At 38.6% G+C, this 19,632-nt stretch overlaps 1 protein-coding gene across 2 annotated transcripts; it reads right to left on the bottom strand.

The window, feature by feature from the left end:
• Positions 1–6,173: 6,173 nt before the first annotated feature.
• On the bottom strand, positions 6,174–19,581 carry LOC113008434 (OX-2 membrane glycoprotein). Of its 2 annotated transcripts, XM_026145837.1 has the most exons (8): positions 19,436–19,581; positions 18,874–18,966; positions 18,242–18,313; positions 17,823–18,146; positions 16,314–16,643; positions 12,207–12,491; positions 10,259–10,360; positions 6,174–7,798 (listed from the first exon to the last, which is right to left on the bottom strand). In XM_026145837.1, exons 3-8 carry the CDS (start codon positions 18,303–18,305, stop codon positions 7,791–7,793), a joined length of 1,113 nt encoding a protein of 370 aa, XP_026001622.1. In that variant the 5' UTR covers positions 18,306–18,313; positions 18,874–18,966; positions 19,436–19,581; the 3' UTR covers positions 6,174–7,790. The 2 variants fall into 2 exon arrangements, with proteins under 2 accessions (XP_026001622.1, XP_026001621.1); XM_026145836.1 differs by lacking the exon at positions 19,436–19,581 and having other exon boundaries at positions 18,874–19,051.
• Between the last annotated feature and the right edge of the window lie 51 nt (positions 19,582–19,632).

Here is a 19,632-nt window from a genome sequence, read left to right as displayed (position 1 = left end):
ATTCAACTCTGATGGCCAAAACTTTGACAATGCCATAAAATTCATTAATGGAATAGATTTGTTCTGTACAGACTTACTGATATTTGTAATGCAGTCTTCTGATTTGTTACAGGATGCCAAACGTGACAGATTTTTATTTTTCTCTTAAATGAGCTCATTATTGTTCCTATATTAAGGAGATTAAACAGATAAAAAATGATCATGTCCACTCATGGCATGTTGCAAAATACAGTAACAACACCAGAGATGCTTGAAGATATGAACAAATATTTGTAAAAGCCCATGATTTCATCTCATACCTTTTTCTGTCCTACAAACAGGCCTCTGTTTTTTTGTCACCACTAGTGTCAGAAATACAACGCCTTGTCTGTTGACCACAGCAGTGGGGTTTAACTTAAATGTGCAGGAAATTAAAGATGGACAGATTTAAGGTTTCAATGAGATCATGTGGCAAGTGGTGCTCCACCTCAACCACATGTTTATATACTTAGTGTTGCAGTTTGGGTGATGACCTTACTGTTGGTGCCACTTTTCAAGTAAGGGTAGCAATGATTAGCTATTTAAAGGTACTAGAAACTACAAGCAAATGAGAATGGAAGAATTAGAGAACGCCAGCTTATGATACAAACAAATACCATTATTTGCCAGCGTAAACTCCATGTTTTATAACTGCTGGAGGTTGAAGTCCTTAACATCATGGACTTCTTTCCCTTGCATCTCAGATTTCTCTGAGTCATTGTATGTGTGGGTCTGAAACTGGAGGCATTCACAAACAAGCAAACAAAGCAAAACAAAGACATTATTTAACCCAATTTTCAGAACAGATACAAGTTTAATTTTTTTAATGGTGCCACATGAAACTTTAAGCAGTGAAAAACACATTTAAGTTCTGTAAACAATTGCAAACAATTGTGTGAAAGTGTCACCCACAGATTAGCCATAATTCAGAGTAGGAACACAGACTGACCAATATCCACCTGCTCTACCAAACAGATGCAGATGCCGCCACTAATCCATCAGCCGCTCTCCTGCTCCACCTTCCCTCACCTTTGAAGAAGAGTTTGAGATAGACAAAAGTATTGGGCCACACCTTTTAATTTTTGAATTCAGGTGTTTTTAGTTCCATTATAGGTCTACAAAATCAAGTACCAACAATGTAGCCTTTAAATAAACATTTATGAAAGAATGGGGCGCTCTAAAGAGCTCACTATAAGCGAAGTCTGTGAAATTTCTTCCCTCCTATTCTCCACAATCAGATATTCCACAGTATTAATGCAAAGTGAAAATGCTTAGAAGCCCCAGCAGTTCAGTCATGAAGTGATAGACCTACCTTTCTATACAGGCAGGAAGTCTGCCTGCATAGAAAGGCAGACAGGAAGTCTGCCTGTCTATACCCTCACTTGAAGTCAGCAGTGCCCCATCCCCAACATATATATTGTGGGCAGGGAAATGCTATCCTCGACTGAGTCTCATGAAAGCTGAACAGAATCCCCTTGAAGCTTCAGCCACAGCCAAAACTGCAATCTGTTTGGCCTGTTGGCCAGTGGTATATCACAAAAACATGATTAATTCCCTTTTCTAAAATACAGGGTGGGCCATTTATATGGATACACTGTAATAAAATGGGAATGGTTGGTGATATTAAAGTCCTGTTTGTGGCACATTAGTATATGCGAGGGGGCAAACTCCTCAAGATGGGTGGTGACCATGGTGGCCATTTAGAAGTCAGTCATCTTGGATACAACTTTTGTTTTTTCAATAGGAAGAGGGCCATGTGACACATCAAACTTATTGATAACTCCCAACTCTTGAGCCACGATCGCCCCAATGAAAACAATATGTTTAAAAATGGCATTTTTCTCAGTATTATACATGTTGTTGTACCTGGAAAACTTACAATGAGATGTAAAGGCTACTAAAAAACCGTACATCTGTTATGAAAGATTGTAAAATATCAGGGCACAGCACATAGTAAAGGAATCTACTGTTAGAAAATGCCTAATGTGAGGATGTGATTATGGTCTGGAGAGGCAAGTCATTGAAAACCACCCAGGCACTATTGAGAATCACTAGATGCCATCTGGTCTAAAATCTTCGACTCAAACAACTGTGAACAGATTAGTAAAACAGAAAATGTGGGTGTGCATTGTGGGTTATTTCAGGCACAAAACAAGGATTCTTAAATATCAAAGAACTCCAAAGCAAAAATTGCCTCTATTGTCACCTGATGCAACCATATTTGAAGGAGAGAGCTCTCAGCCAACATTGGCACTGGATACCAGCTTGGCAATGGCAATCTGTAATTCACTCTGATCATAAATGAGTTGCCAAGTTTTACTAGCAAAAACAAAGAGTATCTTCCCAAGATCACAAAGACACACACAAAAAATTAAATTAAATATTTTAAAATAATTAAGTGGAAAAGAAAAACCCCGGAACGTGCTTTTGTCTCAGAGGTAGAAGAAGCCAGAGAACAAAATCCCATTTGTTGTGTCTGGTTGTATTTATGTTGTAAATCTGGGTATTTTAACACAGGAGCCTGTAGCAGCCATTAAAGAAAGGGAAGCATTTTGCACTTCCATACTGGCTTTATTTTTAGTTGGGTAACAAATATCGTTTAGTATAGAAAAAAGAATTGGAAGGAACTGCATAATCACCAAAGCCACAAGCTTTCCTGCCCTGTGGTAACCAGCCTTCTGCTCCAAACTGAAAAAGAAAGAAACAAACAAAAAAAAAAATCAAGACTGCTGTGAATGACTTCATCAACCATCAAGACTGTAGTAAACCTCCTGGAAAACAGCAGGTTCATTAACCAAGTTAAAAACCCAGCATATGCTGTCAAAATACCATTTCCTAAATGTTTTTAATTTAAAACGCACAAGTTAAATGAAAAAAAGTGCACTGGCGTGTGGCTGTGTTGTGCTGTTGAGCAGATGATAAGCGATCAACCATGCTGCAGAAGAGGTGAACAGAGGAAGCTTGTGGTTGTGTAGGTGTGCTTTCGGACATCTGAAGTTATTCTGAGTAGACCAGAAGCAGCAACTCTCACGCTCAGATTCGTTCCAATGTTGCTTTTTATTATGTTTTAATATTACTTTCTTTATATTCTTCATTTGCAGTGAGCAATACGGAAAACAAACTAAAAACAATGATTTCGCAGAAAATCCAGTGCGTAAATAGATTTGTTCTGCACAGACTCAGTGAAAATGTGTTGTTCAGTCATTGGGTTGATTTGTCAAGGCTAGCAATCATGTGAAAAAGAGAAATCAGCTTTTCACTGTAATCACTGGCTCATCTGTGACTTTGGAACCATTATGTTGTTTGCAACATTAATCAATGCAGTGATTTTATTGCACGTTTTTGCATTCCTCTTACTTGAGCTTATCATTTGACTTACTTACCTGTCCATTCATTACTTGTTGTGAAACAGAACTACCAGACAGACATGGTGTGAGTGTGAAGAGAGATATGAGCAAGCACCTTTACCAGGTCATCTCACATCTGTCCCACACACAGGGCTCATTCTTTTTGTCACTGCCACCGTCAGAAACGGGGCACTTTGTCTGCCAACCGCATCAGTGCGGTTTAGTTTAAGTGTGCAGGAAGTCAAAGATAGAAAGATTTCTGACAATGACACCTCGTGGTAAGAGTTGCTCCACCTCAATATTACATTGTTTACGTAATACAGCAGTTTGGGCATTTGCCTTATAAATTGTGAAATAAAAGTTAGCTATTTAGAGCCTCAAAGAGTTCAAAAATTAGAGGAAACCAACTTAAGATTTAAAGAATGTCAATTATATGTAATAGTAGACTCATCTATTGTGACTCATCTCCTCTTGTTACAGGTTTGGCTTTTCTTAAGACATTAACCGGGAGTAATTCCACATAAGAGGGGTTTTGCCACTTGGGATCATTTTATGAGGGTGTGTGAGGTTGAAGCATTTTACTAAAAAAGGAAAATTCTTAAATAAACCCAAAAAACTATATATCAATTTTTACAGAAATATTTAAAAAAAAAAAAGCCTGCAATAAAATAGTTTCTTTTTTTCTTTCACAGAGGCCTTGCCTTCATATTTTTATTTTCTTAAGCCTGGTTTAGAAGTGTGATATATGAAGCTGTTTTCTTCTATAATTAAAACTTAGGCTATTAACGTGCTAATAAACAAGTCTGCTAAAATTGGTGACATGTGCGGAGACTTCTTCAAAACAAAAACCTACATTTTGGAACACTGATCAAAGTGTGTAACGACACTGTCATTGCTGTCACATTTTACATGGAAAAACAGGTTCTGACCAACAAATCAAGAAGAAAATCCCAATTTGTAGAGCAAGTTTCTCTAAGGTCACCACTTTTCAGTTGAAGGACTGGAAACAGGAAACTGCTTCCCCACCCTTTAAAGCGAATTCACTGCTGTTGCAAAGTGATAACTGTGAAACCTTAAATTACTGATCACTCATGATCTTGCTCAACACACACACATGTCACATGAGAAAAACTCCCAAATTTATGGATTATTATGTTCCTTCTGTTGTAAATCCTGATGCTCTAATCCACCGTTCACTAAAAAATCTCTATTGAAAAATGTGCCCCATTTTTCTTCCATTATTCTCAGTGGAATAACTTGGGGGAGGACCCAGAGAAGTTGAAATATAGCCTACATGTTCTATGCGACTCTTAATCAATATGTGAGATGAGTCAGGAAACTACTTTCTGTCTGTGAATGGAATTTTTCTCTTCTCACCATCGGTGTCTGGCTGTCACAGCCCACACAGGCGCTCTGTGCATGCTCTTTCTCTCTCTCCGTGTATATCTCTCTCTCTCTCTCACACACACACACACATTGGTAATTGTATTTTCCCTCAGTTAGACAAAGCCCTGATTCACGAAGCCCCTGCAAAATGACAGCGCACACGGAGGCAGTGCGAAGGCAGCGCTTGCAACAGGCCAGATTAGAAGGTGCCTCTGAGGTCACAAAGCGAGTTTGTGGACGCTTCTGCATCAAAGCAGCTTTTAAAAAAAACCTCCCACAATGTGTGCAGAAACGCAGAGTGTGTGTCATCTTCCTCCAAAGTGATGAGAGTAACATCTGTGACGTCCGAGCATAACATTTTCTAATACATAATGAATATTAGTGAAGTGAAGAAACACAAGAAGCTTTTACATTATGTTTAAACTTGGAAACTGATCTGGAAAAATGACAAGTGAGACGGGGATTTTCAATTTTAAAAAAAAAAAAAGTATTCTTGAGAGGAATATCACGGCCTTCCCGAGAGGGGGGAGGATACAATAAGTATTTGTTTAATTTTTTTTCAGCAGTATGTGCAGATTTATAATCCTAACCCACTCCATCACCCCACCGTACCACTTCACTACAGCACAACGCGCGTATCACATACTTTACACATACAAACATGCACCTAGACTGCTTAGATTTCACATAAACGAATGACCTGAGAAACACCTTATAAACATTCACATGCAGATTCAAACACATTCTCTCCCACCAAATGCAAATAGACAACTACAGGTTTAGAAACTGTGCGATTTTAATCATTGTCTGGCAGAAGTCTGCAGCTGTGCAACAAACCTTTTGACAGGGTAAAAAAAATGCTAAGAATTGCTAAGGCATGTGGTTTTGCTAAAAATACAGATGTCTCCAAGGGGATTATACGGGAGCAGGGATCAATTAGGAGTGCAAAACTATTACATTTGAATGATTTCACTCTGGTGTTTAAGCATTTTTATTCATTATAGCAAAAGAAATAACATAATCTTTTAGCTTGGTTCTATTTTGATATCTGCTTAATTAAAGCACTGTTTTAGTTACACTTCTCACATAAATCCAGATGCAGTCGGATCTGAATTTATGCTGTCTTTATACAGGTGCTGGGTTAAATACACAAACGTATATCTAACAGAAAGCATAAATAGTAAATGTTATCTTTCAGTTGACATGGCTAGCAGACTCCCTGAGTAAAAGTGTGCACAATATGTGTGTGATTATTTCCTCGGCAATGTCCACCACAACTTGGCTTGGGATTAAAAAAAAAAGCATCTGGCCACCAGGTTTGGCACAGCTGAAAGGAATGTGATGCTTTTCTAAAAATAGTCGGAAATGCACAAAGTTGAGATAAAAGGCTGAAAGGATGACAGTGAGAGTCTGAATGCATTTTTAAACACTTTTATTATTCTGTTTGTTGCATTTATTACATTAACTTTACATATGTAAATAGTCATTCGTGCATCCTTTGATTTTTTTTTCCTGTTGGACGCTACCTTGCATGCCTATTAAAAAAATCTGAACCCACTTTCAGAATTATGATGTGTTTCTGATCACTGTGTATGCTCAAACTCCACATACAGGTAAGTACTACTTAAATGCTTTTGTAGCTTTTGAATGAAGTGCTGATCTTAAACTCTAATAACTTTCATGCTGCTCGTCTGTTTACAAAGAAAATGACTGACAGATGCAAGTCATATGCTTTGAAATGAAATATTATTTCAACAGAGAAATAACATTTTAAAAGCACCGCTTTGCACATACAAACACAGTAATACTCAGAAGCGCCATTGTAATTCATTGCTGATCATATAAGCACGCAGGTACCACTTTGATCCAGAGCAAAAATATTTAGAGGAGTGGAGTCTCTCTTTGGGTGTTTAACGTGAAGTTCTCAAGCAAATTTTTCAAACCACTAACCATGACTGTAGGATGGAGGCATCGAACAAGACACGCATTCCTTTCTGGGGCACCAAAAAAGGTTTTACTGTTGCTCCCTCAGGCAATTGATTCAAGCCATCTGACCGTGGAGTTCAACCTCTAACGAACACACATGGACACACACACACATGCACACACACATCAAACACAAACAGACTTTGAAACGTGTAGAAAAGTTTGTAATAGATATTACATAAACAAGGAATCAGTATGCAGCCCTTTTAGTTCATCTAATACTACCGATGGCCCCACCCAACTATCACAATACACTGAAGCGACAGGGTCTTCAGCTGAGGTACCAGAGGAAGAATAAGTATCAGCTCATAGTGACAGTTAGCTGGTTATTTAAAAGATAGGGATGGCATTTTCTTTCCTACTGTCCAAAAATCACCCAAAATGTTAGTACATCTCTGCAGTGCAGGCGTGGCTGAGCAGCGAAATCTTGGAATATTTAATATAATTTCACTGTTTTAAAATAAAATTATATATATACGTTTTTCAAAACATAAAGCGTTTACTGCCTTTAATTTCAGCATGGATACATACAAATACACATTTGGTTTCTGCTAATGCTGAATATGAAAAATATAAAATAGCAGTGCACTCTTTCTTTAAAGACCAGGTAAAAGACTCAGAGTCTAAAAGAGGAAAGTGTTTTGAGGACAGGCGATGTGCTATCAAACAAGTACTTTAATTTGCCGCACAGAGACGCTGCTGTTGGTTCAGGAATGCATGGGCATCGATTCATTCAATTACAGAGTCACACAGAGAACGACAGCGAGATCTGCTTAAGAGTTTCTCACTGACACCATGTGAGGACAGTCTGGCAGATTATATCAGAAGCAGCAGAGCAGAGTTAAGTGTTGTCCATTTGGTGCTCATAAATAGGATTGTACTGAACATCCTACAGAGGTGTGTCAGAATATCTTCCCTTTGTACCGAGATGATGATGATGATGATGATGATGATGATGATGATGATGAAGACGAAGATAATGCAGGGAAATAATTCTGCAAGGCTGGCTCCCAGCATATCTTCTTGTCAGCCTCTGTTCTCATTTGTTTACGATCAATCAGCTGAAAACAAAAGTACAAGGAGAGAGTAAAGAATATCTAAAAATGCATTATAAAGTATAAAAATAAAGGTTTTTCTAATATTTAACATTTACATTTCAGAAAAAAGTCTGAAACAGTTTAACTGTGGAAAGGTACTACATGCTAAAAAACACAGAGGCACAAAGTCAAAAGACAAAACATGAAATGACTATCACACTGATTTTTTACAGTATATGTAATAATATCTGGATTACAAATTATTAAATTAAATAATATAGTTTTATTGCAATCAGAGTTTTTAAAATCAAGTTCCAGGAAAATTCGTTACCATAAATCATTCCTGTCATAATAAGATGAGGTAAGTGGGAAAACTGCAGAACCTAGTCTCTGTCCAACTCTTCACTTTGTTTAGTGTATGAACTGGTTCCATCAGATCTTTCTTTGTAAAAGTCTTGTCTGTAAAGTTTTCTTTGACTTCTTTGGCTTTGGCTGATTTCCTTATTCAGTCAGAACTGACTGACTTCCTTCTTGCACAGATGGAAAACAGCTCTTAAATTTGTCAGTAAAGTGCAGATGGAGTGCAGGTACAGGACAATGAAGCAGGAATATCATACCATCGATGTTCAGTCCTAACTGTAAATATTAACTAAACTTGGAGGATGTTATGAAACCCATTTCCAGATGGAATCAATATAGAAACTTATAAAAAGTGAAATAATACAAAAAACTGAGAGAACCAGAGACTTTTAGAAGTTTCTCGTCTTGAAATTAAAAAAGTCTTTCACTCTCAGTCTTTATAGTGCATGTCATTCATTTTTGTCTACACTCTCATACTCTTTTGTTGGTTTTGTGCTTTGTGCTGCTCCTTTCACTCTTTTTGCCTCTCCACTGATCGACTGAGGCAGATACCTTCTTCTCTCTGAGCCTGGTCCTGCCAGAAGGCACTTCCAGCTACAGGGGAGTTTTTCCTCTCCACCATCACAAAGTGAATCTGCAGTTACCCCTAGGCCATGCGGTTAATGATAATATTAAATACAACTGGAATCTCAAATACTGAGTGCAGCAGCTTCAGCACCCATTTTCCCATTCATATATTCAATATTGTAAATGTAGCATTTATGTCACAAGTTGACTAAAGACAAGTGAGATACTGTTTAGAAGCAAAAGCTAGTTTCAGAGTTTACAGATTAAAAACTAACTGACAAGACAGATCAGGTAATTTTATAGATATGAATAAAACCAGTTTACAACAACATATAATATAAATTCCTGCTCCTCCAGGCTTCTAAATATTAATGTAAGTTGGTGATAACTGAGAGCCTATCGATGGGGATGTTATTATAATTAAAATGCACATGTTTACAACGCATTACAACCTATGGGTGCATAATAAGATTTGCAAAATGTGCAAGAGAATATCGTAAAAAGTCACTTTGACTTGTGAATGTGTGCAGTAATGTGGAGCTGTGTGCGTAGTAATTTTGCAAATGTGTACACATATCTCCAAATCTGTATTCAGACTGAAAGAGATGATTTTTTTTTATTTTCAAAACATTTACTAATATAATTATACACACAGAAACTCAATACATATTTGCAGATTATAACACACTGACAAATCTTATTGGAATCTCACAATTAAGGTAATTACACAACTCTGGGCACAAATTTGGAACTAAATCAGTAAATATACTTGACAGTGTATGCCACAATATGGACGTGAGTGGATACTGGGAGTCATTTCACAATATCTGACCTGTGGGAAATGACTTTCTGACCATTATTTCAATATTATAACACTATTGTTGAAGAACACCACACCTGGCAACTGCTTCTTCATTGTTTTTGAAGCACCCAGGCAGTTTGCCTAAACCCACAATAAGAGAAGGAGCCCCAAATATTAGATTTCCTTGACCTTCAAATGATCTCTTGGCTTTAAGAGAATTACGATGGAGTGAGTGGAGAAAGTGTAATAACTTTAAAGCAATTCAAGCCAAGAGACTGTCAGTATCAAGAGCACAGTATATTAGTGCACAAGCAGTTCTTTAACATTGAAATAAAAAATACTGTTTTACTTCCAATATTAATTTAGTTTGTTCACTGTTTCAGTCACATGTTTACAAAGGGCGGGAACCATGTGTAGCTCTGCATGTTTGATTTGGCAGACACGGAGCCCAGTTCTGACAAAGGCATTTATGTCTCCTCCCAGAATCAGAAATCAGGGCAAATGTTTTGACAAAAAGTATTTTGAAGCTTTCATTTCTTAATGATACTGCATGTTTTGTAGCATTTATGAACATAAAGCAATCTAGTTAACTTGAGGTGACCAGCTCACACCACTAGTTACATAAAACCTGTGGACAGGTGGCTAAAACGACAGGAGTGTGGACATCAACACAAGATTTTTCATATGTATTCCTGATACAACCCTCAAATAATGACAGTGAGACATTTTTGGAGTTATACAGTGGGCATACTCACCTTCTTTACGCAAAAAACACTTCCAAAGGCAGAAGCAGAGAGACAGAACTAACAGAGCTGCTACTGTAGTGACTGAGATCAGGATGGTGAGCGCCGTCCCGACTGGAAGGGAAAAATACAGAAATCTGATCAGCTGTTTTAATATCTCTATAAATAGATAAACATATAATTCTTCAATTTAATTTTGCTGTTAGTATTTCTGTAACTGTTTGTACCGAAGGGCTGTGCTAAACTGAAAAGTGCCTCTCTGCAGCTATAGACCTGCCCTGATTAAATCTCAGATTTAATTTAGTTACTGTCTGATTCCACTCTTGACCCATTAAACCAAGATAAACCACAGGTCATCAGAAAATGAAATACCTGACAATAGCACACAGTTTACATATGCCAAAGCTTCCAGACCATTAAAAAACACAACAGAGATTTTTTAACCATACTGGTGAAGAATGGGAAAACACTAATTCACTCAGCAACTTTGCTGATTCACTTAAACTGGTGATCACTCCCACTCTCATCCTTATCAGTTAACATGAGGTGCTGAGTAAACTAAGAGGCTCCCTTGACAGCCTGTTAGCTTAGCATAAACACTTGAATAAGGGAGAGTTGCATTGCTGGCATCAACAAATCATCTATGAGCATCTGTAACTTTCTATTTAAGATGCTCTGTCTTCAGTCTGCATGAAAACAGACATGTAGGTAGAGCAAATTATCATTTTATAGGTTGCTTGTGCAATATTGTCTTTAAAAAAAGGCAAAAATCATACCTTAATCCAGCACTTGAAACAGATGGCATGCATTGTGGAGTTTTTGGGGGGTTTGGGGGCTTATACAGCCATTGTTCTACAGTACCCCTGCTCATCATATCTGAGCTTTCACTTCCAAATTTCTTCCTTTGATTGAGACTTTTAAATAGAGAGACAGTAAGGCCATTATGATAATTCTGAACATTTAGTGAATCCTAGATAGGAAGTAAGTTACTGTTTAATGTTATGTATATTTAAATATTTATAGTATCATAATTCAGGCTTCTCTGGAGAAAAATCTATCTCATACTTTACCTCCTTATTTTATGCTTTTCCCTAAATTTAAACCCCCCAACACAGCAGAAGAGATTCAGTAGTCACTGCAAATTTGCACATGGTCAGAACAGGGTGAACAATCCAACCACAGTCCTGGAGGGCTAACAGCACTCCACAATGAGCTATATTTGAATGCATTTTTAATTTTTATGGGCACCTCATATTCATGGCTCTGCTTTAATGAGTTGCAAGGCATCGTGCAGAGACTCCTGTGGTTACTGGAAGCCATGAGAAGGGGGCGGTGCTGGCTAGTGGATCAGGAAGCAGGCCAGCTGTGTTATCAATCGTGGTCAAGCGAGAAAGGGCAGTGGTCTTTATGACTATCTACTAACAAGTTCCACCGCATCAGCCAAGGACACTGCCTCTGTGCTCAGCAGAGCATAATATTAATACACAGGGTCCATGGGTTGAAAATTGAAACACTGCTCAGAAGATCCATGAGGAAGCTTAAAAAAACAATTTTGATTTGACCCTTGAGGTTTCATATTTTAATGCAGTATTGAATTCTTGGATTTTGTGCTAAAGTATGGTATCCAGCTGACTGTAGTTTCATTTTCATGAAGGTAAGAGTGGTATTGAAATGTTCATTTCACCATGTTATGAAGTGAAGATTGCCTTTATGCAAAAAATTGAAAAGGCTAGACAGACCTACATAAGATGAGGATGGGTCTGCAAGTATGGGAACTAGTGCAATGCAGTTTATGGGTGTCTTTTAGAGAACATTTAAAAACTATATCTATCTTTTTCATCCTGGGTTGTAGTATTGCCTGCGGAAAGACATTTTAAGTTTGTAACATAACGTAGCTCAGGGCAAAAAAAGCTCAGCCGCTGAGATCTTCAAAGAAGAAGGATTAGTAACACTAACTTACTCTTAGTGTTCATTGATACAGCAATTGGTGACTCAAGCCCTTTGTGGTGCACCAAGCATTTGACCGACACGTCTTTAAGCAACCCAGACTGGACAGTCAGCGTACTGATCACTAGAGTGGTCCCATCATCTTGCGGTAGCTGCTTTGTCACAGGTGGGTGCATGGTGCGGTTGTCTCTCTCCACATTCCACACAATCTCTGCCGGCGGCCTTGAAACAGAGGTGCAGTTTGCCTCGATCACCCCTGGAGAAGTGGTTTTGTAGCTCACCTGAGGTTTTGGCAGCACTGCGAATAATAAATTTACACAAATCCAAGTTTATTGCAATAAACCTTTCTGTTGCTTCAATAAAAATAAAAGCAGTCAGTGAAATATGAAAAGCATGCTGTGGTAAATCAATCATGTGTCAGATTACTTTAATCTATAAATTGGTCCATTGTTTTAGTTTCCATCATCTAAGTGTGCTAATTTAAATTTCTAAAATCATATCTAATAAAACCATTAAAGCCTTTCGGTTCGTTCAGCTAAGATATGCGAATTCCTGCACTCCTTAGATCCATAAGTAAATATCTGGCTGTTTTCAATTCTCTGTTCTCTGGGCTGAGAAAGGAATGTGATACACTGGAACTCAGAACATTTCTGTTGGCAAGAAAACATTTAGCCACAGATATCTGGCATTCAGAGTTTCAGCAATTTCTGCAAATTCTACGTGATAAACTTCACCCATCAACAGCCTTAGAGGGTGGTTCAAATCTGAGATCAATCTGACAACAATCCAAACCATAATAATGCCTTCGTGTTGCATAGCTTGGAATGACTGTGGCTTTTATTTAAAATGTAATGCTCGTGTGTCCTAAACAGCAAATGTATTACGAGGAAGTACATTTTTGTCCCCGTTCATTACTATGTAGTTACCTATTACAATGGCACAAATATATATACGTAAAAACAATCAAAGTATTGTAATTGCTTTTTCCCTCATGGTGGCGATTACTTTTGAGATTTGTAGTAAGTTAAGAGATTTATATATTACCTAATGTATACTGTGTACAAGCCTGGTGTTACAACTTAAATAAACCACAAACTGTGACATATAAAAGCTGAAAATGTATAATTTCATGCAGAAATTTAATGCAGCCGTGAAGATGTGAACTCAGTGACCGCTTCACTTGTAGTATGAAAAATCTTCTTTAGAGCTTTTAAATCACGTTACACATTTCTCCATTCCATGTTTTTCACACTCTAGTTTAACTAACCCTGCTGGTCTGCTTTCAGGAGGATAACGCACAAAGATTAAATCATTTTTTTTAACATGGCAGTGAGTTCGCTGTACTAAAAAGGCCTCCACAGTCACCAGATTTCAATCCAAAAAAGCAGCACTGAGATTTGGTGGAACAGGAGATTCACATCATGGATGTTCAAATGACGAATCTGCAGCAACTGTGTGATACCGCCATGTCAATATGGACCTTAATCTTAGAGAAATGATTACAGCACCTTGTTAAATATATACCAGGAAGAATTACCATGAAGTCAGATCTAAAGGCAAAGGGAGTCTGGCCTAGTACCATGTTTTTTATTAATGTAATTAAGAATACTTGTAATAGCAAAGATAATGTAAATGTGTCTGCATGGGCTATAATTGCTGTTGAACAGTATTTCTGAAAGTGGGAGAAAAGAAGGCCATATTATGTCACACCCAAAGTGGAATGAAGTTAGAAGCCTGTTGGCAACAATAAGCATTAAGAATAAAACATTAATGCTAATCATGCTTCAGCACCCAGAACGCCTACTGTCCTGTACAGTTCAGTTTCAGACAAAAGCACGTGTGTTTCTTGAGATAATTGTGAGAGCAAGGGAATGGGAGAAAAGTGGAAAAGCAAATGAGCATAAAGAGAGAGAGAGAAACAAAGCACAGAGGGAATCACTGTCTGCCGCAAACACTGACAGAGTCATGCATCAGGACCTCGTTCCCTGCCTCCATCGTTCTTCCGAATGGTCCATTCTTTGCACGGACACACTCCTGTTCTGTTCTGAGTTTGTGTGTTAACAACAGTCTACTCTTGTGATATCATAAAATTGTGCATAGGGCAAAATCTGGGAGAAAAGATGTACATTCCTATCTGAATCCCAGGGGGTACCTGTCTATCCTGCCAAAAATGTCCAAGTTAAATCGTCTCCTAGTTGCACTAAAGCCTGCCTGCTTTATTTTTCTCTCGGCTTTTAGCTCCAACTATTTTCTTCGTTCCATGCGAAAGTGACACTATTTTACAAAAACACAGCCTCAAAAAACTGAAGACTTTTGAAGTATCAGCCGCACTAACAACAAATAAAATCATAGCTCTGTGGGAGGTAGGGAACCTTGATTAGGTCTGCTGGCCCAGAGCAAACTATGTCAATTTGATGTACTGCTTTGGAAATTTGGCGTGAAATTCTGGGCGTAATTTGGTTCAGCGTGCCTCGATTAAGACTCCTAATGACTTTATTGGTCGCCTGACATTTCAACTAGTGCCACCAACAAGCCAAATCTTCCACTTGTCCAGGGCTTAATTTAATCTCAGAACAGCTCAATCACTTCCAGTTAAATTCTAGGGCCAAAGGGTAGGTTTAAGCATTTTACAAAGCAAATATGAGACTGTAATAGTCTGAATTAACTAAATCAAGTGAGTATCTTACCAATCACAGTCGATTTGGTACAGTCTGTTTCCTTGCTGAGTTCGCAGGGGAGGGATCTGCTGACAAGTGGACTTGTCAGGACAAAACACCAGCAGTAAAACTGCACGATTACCACAAAGCAATTTATTATTGCTATGTTAAAGCCTCAGTTTGACTTTGGCCAAACAAGAATTTCGCTTTTTATACTAACATAATTAATGTGAACAGTAAAATGTCATGGGAATACTTTATAACAGTACCCAAACAATTTACCAGATATGGGATAAACTACACTATACTACTTCAAGACAAATATCTTACATTGCACTGTCTGGCATTGTCCATCGACAATGCCAGACAGTGACATAGACTGCCCAGTGTTAACAGCAACAGTTATTCAATTTAAGCGTAGTTATAAGATTTTACTGCTAAGGACAACTGTTCATTGTTACTACTATGACCTCAAAGAAGGTCAAAGAAGGAAGAAGTGCCTCAAACTGTGAACACAGCTTCCAGAAATGCTGATTAGTTTAGCCCCAAAGACACTTATAAATGTTTATTATAACAAAATTAGGTTTGCAGAGTTACATCCAAACAAGCCACAACACTGCTGGATAGATTGACGCTTGGTTAAATGATACTTTAGCGGAGCTGTGATGTACAGTGCCGTGCCTGGAGAGAACCAAACACAGCAAAACAGCACAGACGCCTAATGTAACTGCAGAGCACGGTGGTGCAGGGGTGATGATTTGGGCTGAGCACCTTGTAGTCATTAAGTTGACCACAAACTACTCTGTATGCCAAAGTAATCTTCAATCAAATGTGAGACCATCTGTCTAAAAACTAACGCTTGGTAAGGCTGGACAATGATGTGAGAATCTGATAAATTCATATTATTGCTCGTAAAGATGGCGCTACGAGTTCTTATCAATTAGTTTTGCACAGAATCATGTGAAAATTTTCTTTTTTGCATGACAAAACAATAATGCAAATTCACCAGCAGTGTTTATTACCTTTGTGCAGAAACAGGCTAGATGTTTCTGTTTACATTTTATCTGGTGAGCTAGCTACAAAATTAGCATTTAACTAATTTTGTAAGATAACTTTGCAAATATTACACAGACTTGCTTATTTTTTGCATATTGTTAAAAAATTATGTTTTCAACAGTACAGAGACTGTTCTTTTACTCCCTCTGATTTGTGCTAACTAGGCACTTGGTGTGAGCAGATTACACAATTAATGACTATAGCAATTAGCAATTTTATTTTATTTTCAAAACTTTATTTTAAGAAACTTTTAAACTGTGCTTCATTTCTGATTTATGGTAAGTTTATTGTACATAAGATGTCTCAGGGTTTGTACAAATACTGAGTTCTTGTGTGGATTATCCTTTTACAATACTGAACCACAACAGCATCACCAGTAATAGCCCACTGTGAAAACAGGTGTTTACCGTAGGTGGAGAGACAAACTGTGGAGGTCTTCGGCCCATCAGAACGTGTTTCATAGATGCAAGTGTAACAGCCTTCGTCCTGGATGGCAACAGGCTGGATGGTAAGCTGACTGTCAGACAGGGAGGAAGTGAGCCAGACTCTCCCCTGGTAGGGTGGCTCGATCATGGGGTCGCTCCGTTTTGCAAAGGAGGCTACATCCGTGGATTCTCCTTGAGCAGAAATGTGCCTCCACATTATCTGTTGAACTTTTTCTGGCAAACCATAGGAGCATAAAAGGGAAACCTTTTTGCCGCTAACTGCTGTTTTGTTACCATCAACGGTGACTTGAGCTGGAGATTTAAAAAGAGAAAAAAACACTAGTCAGTGAAAGAATGATGGATGAGAAGATAAGATAAAGAAAAGAAAAAGGCAGATAAAGGGTGCAAACAGGACAATGTTAATATTCAGAAATATGAGACGCCCAAACAGAAACCAGTCACTGGAATCCACACCAGCTGTTTTTGGTTAGAGCCCTCCTCCCACTGCTCCACGGCTCTTTATTAACATGACTGGCTGAGTTTCAACATACTCATCAACTCTTGTTCAGAGGTGAGCAGTGGTTAGGGACATCAGTATTCACATATTTTCAGTGTTAACGGTCGGGTGCAAAGGGCAGGCATCCAAAATCAGTTAAGAAATGGTGCACCACTGAGGACAGAAATGATGGAAACTCCATTCAGCTGACTGGCTTTTATGATTCTCGTGTGGCGTCTCAATTTCAATCTTTGTTATTTCTCAAATATACCAGCAGCTATTGTAGCACATCTCACATTTTCTCATTCAAAAACAGACGACACTGATGATACTAATGGTGTATCAACCAGTTGACAGGCCATTTTACTTCCGCTTCAGAACAATTGAGCTCTTCAGTTTGACCCTGTGAATGACATCTGCCTCCTTCCTTGTGTCAAGGGGATCATTACTCAAACTGGCTTCCAGAGCAGGTCTTCCCAGCTAGTTCGCAGCCATTCTTACTATGCCATAGAAGATTTTCACTGTGGTTTAAATACAAGAGACCTGCATGTTTAGTGTGCTTTTGTTTGAAAAAAAAAAAGACATTTTGAACTTTCACCCATGCAAAGCCTGTAGGTCAGCTTGCATTACAATTCATTCATTTTTTGTTCAGTTATGGCTGTGCAGACTGATACTCACTTTACATTCAGTGCAATAACAGCATCATATAAACTTTTATTTTTAGCCATTTTATGGAGCAGAAGACATTACGTTGATTACAGGAATCTGAGAAGAATGCACTGAAGTCCACCAGAGGTCTCTGAACTGAGCCAGAAACACTGCTGTAAAGGATCAGTACCTTAATCCATACAGGCAAGCTACTCATTCTGTCCTGTAACAGATTGGTACAGCTTCAGAAATGTGTACAAGCACACAGGATTTACCTAAACTATAACATACTGCTGTTGCACCAAGATCATTAATGTTAATCTGTTATCATTAATGGGCTTACTCACAAGTCACTGTGAGACACGTCGATCCCTGCTTTGAACCAGTAGGGTGCAGGTCAAATATGCAAGTGTAGCAGCCTTCATCACGGAAGCCCACCCTGCGAATGATGATAGACGAGGTGTCCTTTGCAGACGACGGGGCGAGTTCCACATGCTGCTGTCCGCTCACACTCTCCCTGTTGCCAGGCTGGTAGGTCAGCAGGGTCTTGTTCTGGACATCTAGCCAACGCACCTGTCTCAGGGATTCACCTCGCTCCTTTGAAAGACTGCAGGTCAGAGTGAAAGGCTTCTCCACCGGTGCTTCCAGATGCTGGGTTGCTGTTACTCTAGCTGGAACAACCACCAGAGAAAATCATAAGCTGATGTACAGAACATCCTCACTTTAGCTTTTTCCTTATGCTATAAGCGTGGTTTGGCACACTCACCTTGTAGGCGTCCTGCCATAAGCAAGAGTGAACACAGCTGCAGACAGGAGGCCTGGATCATCATCTTCTTCACTGCTCATTCAACAGAGAGAAAACGAGAGTTACTGAGATTTAACAAATGATTATAGTCTGCTCCTGTGTGAATATACCCTCTCTTATAATTAAAAAAAAAAGAAGATGATCCAGTGATGCAGAATGAAGGCTGAAAAGGCAAACTCACTTTATCTTACTCAGAAAGCCAGTTAAACTGCTGTATTCAACAATGTACATTTTTTTACAGAGATTTTACTCCATAAAGCATTTAGTGCAGTTCAAAATATTTCTATACATCTATAAATTAAGTGCGCAAAGACTTTCAGATGATACCCTGAGTAAGTCGCAAAGTTATCACAGTAGAGATGATTAAACCGATTCAGGGTTGGATTTAAGCCTAACGGCTCAAACTCCAAATTAAATACAACTGTAGATAATTGCACGTCAAAGAAATTAGTGATTATAAGTGTTGTACTACTTTGCTGAAATCAGATCACCTGTTGTTAACCAAGTGAATGAAACAAAATTCCTTTAAAAGATTAATAAATCAAAAGCCCTATCATATACAAATTATAGACCCATGAGACTAAATCACTCACCTTTGTATGCCAAAAAGCCAAGCAGTTTAAAATCTTCTACCTCTGCAACATCTCGCTCATCCTTATGATTTGTCAGTCTCGGGAAACTTCACTCTAGAAAAGGATAGAGACCGTTTTTACTCATCCAACTCTTTTCCACTGTGCGCACATCAAACTCCGCCGTGAACACCAGCCGGCCAACAACGGACTGCGGTGAGGCGCCCACAACAGGCTGAACCACATAGCTCATGTTTTGCGCTCACAACGCCCTCTGGAGGGACTTTGTGTGCATTTCTGGTTTCACAAAGCCTGCAATCAACCATGGACTGCAGGACGCAGCTGACAAGTGTTTCATTTTGATGTCAAGTACACATTATAATAAATTAGAAGTTTGAGTAAAACATATTAATTTAAGGCTTTCATTGGAACTTTGGGTAAAACCTCATAGGATGACATCAGAAAACATAACAATTTTTCAAACTACTCCAAGGCTGAGACGAGTGAATGTAATACAAATACTAAATACATAAATCTTATTCATTAAACTGCTTCCTTTAGGGGCCTCCAGTGTCCTCCATCTCACCCTATCCCGAAGATCCTCCTGTGTCGCATCCCTCTGCATGTCCTCCTTCAAAACTTCTATTGACTTCGCTGAGATCTTCTTCTTCGTCTCCTGCCTGTCAACTCCATCTACAGTTAGCATACTTTTCCCAGTATTTCCACTATCCCTCCACTGCACACGTCCAACCCAAAACCATCCCAGTCTTGCCTCTCTAAATT

The sequence above is a fragment of the Astatotilapia calliptera genome, chromosome 16, assembly GCF_900246225.1.
Source record: "Astatotilapia calliptera chromosome 16, fAstCal1.2, whole genome shotgun sequence".
Classification (NCBI taxonomy): domain Eukaryota; kingdom Metazoa; phylum Chordata; class Actinopteri; order Cichliformes; family Cichlidae; genus Astatotilapia; species Astatotilapia calliptera.
This window is presented reverse-complemented; position numbering and strand designations above follow the sequence as displayed.